The following is a 6000-nucleotide window of genomic DNA, read 5'->3' as shown; positions in this document are numbered from 1 at the left end:
TTGACATTTAAGGGATAATGTATTGTATATTCATAGTTAACTTATTACACTGATTTTTTTTTGTTTACCTAAAATAATATATAAATACGGGGATATGAAATATTGAATTGAGATTACTGTTTTGAAATCTTACCTGTTTATAAATCCATTATGAACAGTGTACAAAACAATCGTCAGGACAATATGATCACTACAGCAAAATTATAGTAGTATTAATACTAAATTCCTCTGATTTCATTTTCAATACAATCAAAAACTGAGACGCAAGATGGCAAGCTGCATTTGAATGAAACGAGAGAGCCGCGTCCGCGCCTCTGCGGTGATACAAGAGACATGGGGCGAATTCCAAACAGAAGTGAGCATCCCTATGCCCTACTCCCTTCGAAGGGCAGAGCCCTTGAAGTGTGTTCTTTGAAGGGTGTAGGGCATTACTGTCTCGTATAAGCATTTGGAACTCTCTTGGTGAAGGGAATGACAGCCCAAATGTTACCTTGACAACGCTGCGCGTGCGTGCAGCCTTCAGCACTCCACCAGTTGTTGCAAATACATATTTCTTCTTCTTATTATTATTTTATTCAAATATTGTCTAATTGTGTCTTGTTTACTATTAAACGTTTTCAAACTAAACTTTCTTACACTACCGTCTTAAATCATATTTCTATCACTGATGAAAAATATGGTGTCTTACATTAAAATAGACAAATTTAATTAGCCTATTCTATTTATGTTTGTATGTGAACTCGAAATCAACCCCAACTTTGCTTTAAAAAGCATCACAAGATCTCCTAACCGAAGATCACGATCACAAACGGAAATCACATTGTGTGTGTATATATATATATATATATATATAATTTATTATTATTATTATTATTATTATTATTATTATTAGGGCTTCATGTTAATGTTAATGCTAAAAAAAAAGTGCATATAGCTGCTAATTGTATTTGTTGATTTTCAAATATAAAACTTATTTTCACATTTTCATCTAATTTTAACAAAACCGTGATAATACTGATAATCGTGATAACTTTGGTCACTATAATCGTGATATGAAATTTTCATACCGTTACATCCCTAATATACATATTGTGATACTATTACTAATAAATATAATATTTTGTTGGTGATATTATTTTAAATAAAAAATATTAGTGTTATTATTAAAGTGCACCTATTATGCCATTTTTAAGGTTGCTAATATTGTTTTACGAGTCTCCTAAAACAGGTTTACATGCATGCAAGTTCAAAAAACACGTTAGTTTTCTAAAAAAATAGATTTAATTTGGTACAGATTTAACTCTGGATCGGCGTATACGACAGCGTGTTCCAGTTCCTACCAATATCCAGCAACTTCGCACAGCCATTGAAGAGGAGTGGACCAACATTCCACAGGCCACAATCAACAACCTGATCAACTCTATGCGAAGGAGATGTGTTGCACTGCGTGAGGCAAATGGTGGTCACACCAGATACTGACTGGTTTTCGGACCCCCCCGGACCCCCCAATACAGTAAAACTGCACATTTTAGAGTGGCCTTTTATTGCGGCCAGCCTAAGGCACACCTGTGCAATAATCATGCTGTCTAATCAGCATCTTGATATGCCACACCTGTGAGGTGGATGGATTATCTCGGCAAAGGAGAAGTGCTCACTAACACAGATTTAGACAGATTTGTGAACAATATTTGAGAGAAATAGGCCTTTTGTGTACATAGAAAAAGTCTTAGATCTTTGAGTTCAGCTCATGAAAACTGGGGGCAAAAACAAAAGTGTTGCGTTTATAATTTTGTTAAGTGTATATACAGTGTTTTCAGGGCATTCTCTAAAGTGCTTGATTCACTGCACTGGATAACACAACCGCTCTCTTCTACACCCATTCATGTTATATTGCTCTATTTCTGCAAAGATCTGACTGAATTAACTAGCACGGCTATATGAAAAACATCAAATGAAATGGTGCATGAATGGATCAGAGAGTGAGAATGTGTGTGTAAACACTTTACCTTCCTGGTAAGCTCCATCGGCCATCACCAAATGGAGGATTTTAGGATACAAGTGCTGGTGCTCAGTTCCCAAAATGCTTTGCACCATGCTGGAGCCCATAGCAATGTTCTCATCTTCATCCTCATGAATAGCCTAAATAAACAAACAAAAAATGCATACAAATAACAATGTATTACTGGATAAAGTCAAGCAAACCAATGAAAAGTCCAGTGCCAGATGCAACAACATTCTAAAAGGGATAATTTACCAAGAGATAAAAAAAAATATTTCATCATTTACAACCGTTACAAACTTGTATGATTTTATTCTTTTGAAGCAAACAAAAGATATTTTGAAGAGCATTGGGGGCAAACAATATTGGACCCTATTCAATTTCAGTTTAATTGTATAGACGAAAATAAATTCACACATTTAAAAAAAATATCTTCTTTTGTGCTCCACAGAAAGTCATACAGGTTTGCATACAGGTGCAGATATTTAAAGGGATTCCACCCATAGTTCACCCAAAAATGAAAATTCTGTCATCATTTATCGTTCCAAACATGTATGACTGACTTTCTTTGGTGTTACACAAAAGAAGATATAAAAAAAATATTGTGGAGGTCAAAGGAATTCAAACTGTTACCAACATTCTTCAAAATATCTTTTGTGTTCCACAGAACAAAGTCATACAGGTTTGGAATGACATGAGGCAGAGTAAATGATGAAGGAATTTTCATTTTTGGGTGAACTATTCCTTTAAGTTAGGAATTTTAAAGTCATTATCATTACATGGTTTCTTCACTGTAGTTTTTTTTTTTTTTGCAACCAGCAGCAAAAAACAAAAACAGCTAATCACAGCAGTTTATTGCACTCCCAGTGTGACAAACTATATAAAAGCATCATAAGGAAGCACATTTAACATTCCTAAAGGTTAAGGATAACATCTGTATCTAATTCCAAGAATGAACCCGAAGGCTAAAAACAAAACTTAGTGTTTAAAAATGTATGAGTGTTCTCATCTCAAAAGTACATGGCTGCATTGTTATTGGTGGTGTTTGACCACTAAAGACCTCTTAGTTATGCAGTATTTCCGCAATGCATTCACCCGGGCACAAAACCACTGAATCTCACTGGAGACATGGTGAGAGTTGACATTTAATGCAAAATTGAGGAACTCAGACCTTGATCTTGTTGTAGGCTTGAATGAAGTTCTCAAAGCCCATGGCCTGCTCTAGATGGAACCGCAGCTCCTCCAGACGACTGAAGATACTGTCCTGTTGCTCTAGGTCTTCATCGTCCTCTTCCTCACTATCATCTGCATTCACACCCATGCACAGAGATAAAGATACACTACAATCTATCAAAAGTTCACACAGTGAGAGTGTATTGTTGTGGAACATTGACTGATACTACGCTGACCTATGTAAGTATTATGTCAGTACCAGTGTTATTTGCCAATGTCATTCCACCCTGTAATCATACAAAGCCAATCAATCATCAGATTTAATTAGCCAGGACAATATCTTTAGCGTGATAGTACTTGTTTTCATTTTTAGTGAGCTTAGCAACAGTTGAACATGTTTGTTTGTTGCATTTAGGTTATAGTTCCATTGAGATGTGTTTGCTAATGTAGTCTGTGATTGTTCAGAGTTGTTTGGTTTAAACATAGTTATGTTTGTGGATGGTGTCAACATTTGTCTTCATAGATGAGGTTAGCTGTTGTTTGTGAAAATGATTAGCTATTGTGTTGCAATTAAAGAGTTTGTTAGCAGTTAACCTGTGCTTGCAGATGAAGTTAGCTGTTATGCTGTGTTCACAGATACAGTTAGTAATTGTGTTGTGTTTGTGTATGAAGTGAGCAGTGTTGTAGTTTGCTGTTACAATGTGTTAAGCATGTGGCTTGCTGTTGTGCTCTGTTACCAGATGTGGTTAGCTGATGTGCTAAGTTAGTGGATATGATTAGCTGTTGCGCTGTTTTAGTGTTTCTAGTTAGCCGCTGTGTTAGCGGTTATGGTTAGCTGTTGTGCTGCATTAACAGAAGAGGTTAGCTGTTTCACTGAGGTTACGGTTAGCCGTTTCATTATGTTAACGGTTATGATTAGCTGTTGCACTGTGCTGAGAGATACAATAAGGTTAGCTGTTGTCTTGTGCTGTGTGCACAGACATGTTTGTGGATCTAGTTAGCCATAATGCTGTATTTGTGGATGCAGTTAGCAGTTGTTCTGTCCTGTGTTTGGGCATGCGTTCAGCCTTTGTGCTGTTTGTGGATACGGTTAGCATCTGCTGCTGTTTATGGATACAGTCGTGATTGCATTACCAGACTGCCACTCCTCATTGAGCTGGCCTTCACTGCTGTTCTGCTCTTCATCTTCCTCAATCTCCATTTCGTTAGTAACTGGCCCTCCTGGCTCTTTTTCACCATGGCTAACATCATCATCTTCCTCAGCCATTCCATTAAAACACTCCTCCTCTGGACTGCGTTTGTCATCACCAGCTGCCTCTTCATCAGCCGGGCTGCTGTTGGATCCACCACCATCGTCCTCCTCTTCATCATCATTTTCATCATCACTACGCTGCTCCTGGAGAAGCCTCTCCATAGATGCTCGGAGCTCCCTCAAATCATCATCCTCATACACACTGAGAGAGATACAGTGATAATTGAGTGTGTGTGTGAGCAGGTACACATGTATGTGAGTTTTGTGTGTCTTACTCCTCAGGTTCAGACTGCTCGTCCACTTCATCCTCCAAATCTTCAATCTCCAGGTTGCTGTCAGGAGCGACTGCACCTTCAGGTTCTGCAGCATCACTGAACACTTTACTGAGGTCTGGTAAGGAGCAAGTCCTCAGCATCTGATAGAACACACACAAACAAGGGCTCTCAATTATCACAAATCAAATACCCTAAACGAAATTGAAAACAGACATATTCATGTTCTTTTGAAGCAAACTCTATACTCTAACAATCCAAATGCAAAGCTCCCTCCTAAATGATCTCAGACTATTTATTAAAAATAAGCTGCAAAAATGGCTCAACCTGTAATCGTGTCTGTGTTGTCTCAGCCATGAGCATGTAAACAACAGGTCACATTAAAAAAAAATTCCATTTGTTATCTAGAGGTGCAGGAAATTCAGCAAACATTGTGCTGGGGTGGGGGTAACACTTGTGTCTCTGCATAGACAGAAGGATCCTAATGTTAGAAACAAGCATTTGAAGTTTATTTTTAACAACAACCCTGATTATTTCAGTCTGACCTTCACAGTTTGTGCAGCACATTTCAGTGAGGATTGTTTTGTGAACCTGTCACAATGTAATGCAGGCTGTGCAAATAGGTTGTCATTGAAGTATGAGGCATAGCCAACTATATTGCACCCAACAGCAAACTTAAATAAGCATTGTTTTTCATTTCATCTCACATGTGAAAAGGGCATTTATATGGAAGTCTTAGAGGCACAGCAGCAAAAAGCATCCCATTTAATTTATGCAAAATGAAGTGCATAATGATTGTTTTAACAAGATAGTCCTGTCTCAAACTTGCAACATTGGTTTAACCAATGCTTTTGGGCTGGTCAGGATGTTCAAACAGCAAAGTTTTGACACTGTCACATAGCAAGTGTTAACACTTTTAAAAGGATGTAACTGAATTAGCATCAGATTCTCTCTTTCATATTGTGATGTACTTCCAAGTGAAACTTGGTGGAGACTTGGTTCAGTTCATGGGTTGTTGATTGAATGGAGGAAGATCTAAATGCAAGCTGAGCAAATGCAAGAAAGAGGAGAGCTGATTAAATGATTGAATAAGTCCAACATATGACACCAGAGAAAAGTCTGTTATTTCACTGGAAGATCACCATTTTAGAAAATAGATAGGGTGATTTTCCATTTCATTCTGACTTTAACACTAGTAAATCAACTTACATATTGTTGATTTTGCATATTAAGCTAGGATAGGAGAAAATATTTTAACACCAGAAAAAAATTTAATACTTTACTTTTAATACACATCTTTAGTT

General features: G+C 37.2%; 1 protein-coding gene across 4 annotated transcripts in view; it reads right to left on the bottom strand.

Moving 5' to 3' along the window:
* LOC107665351 (serine/threonine-protein kinase Nek1-like) overlaps positions 1 to 6000 on the bottom strand; it is a 33193-nt gene that overhangs the window by 4558 nt on the left and 22635 nt on the right. For all 4 annotated transcript variants that reach the window (XM_016456189.1, XM_016456190.1, XM_016456192.1 and 1 more), the window contains 4 exons: positions 4700 to 4839; positions 4307 to 4626; positions 3171 to 3304; positions 2007 to 2139 (listed from right to left, as the gene is read on the bottom strand). In XM_016456189.1, the coding sequence (XP_016311675.1) occupies positions 2007 to 2139; positions 3171 to 3304; positions 4307 to 4626; positions 4700 to 4839 (727 nt within the window). The remainder of the gene's footprint in view (positions 1 to 2006; positions 2140 to 3170; positions 3305 to 4306; positions 4627 to 4699; positions 4840 to 6000) is intronic.

This window comes from Sinocyclocheilus anshuiensis, unplaced genomic scaffold, assembly GCF_001515605.1.
Source record: "Sinocyclocheilus anshuiensis isolate Anshui unplaced genomic scaffold, SAMN03320099.WGS_v1.1 scaffold199, whole genome shotgun sequence".
In the NCBI taxonomy this organism is placed as follows: Eukaryota; Metazoa; Chordata; class Actinopteri; order Cypriniformes; family Cyprinidae; genus Sinocyclocheilus; species Sinocyclocheilus anshuiensis.
Note: the sequence above shows the minus strand (reverse complement) of the source record. Positions and strands in the feature narration are given on the sequence as shown.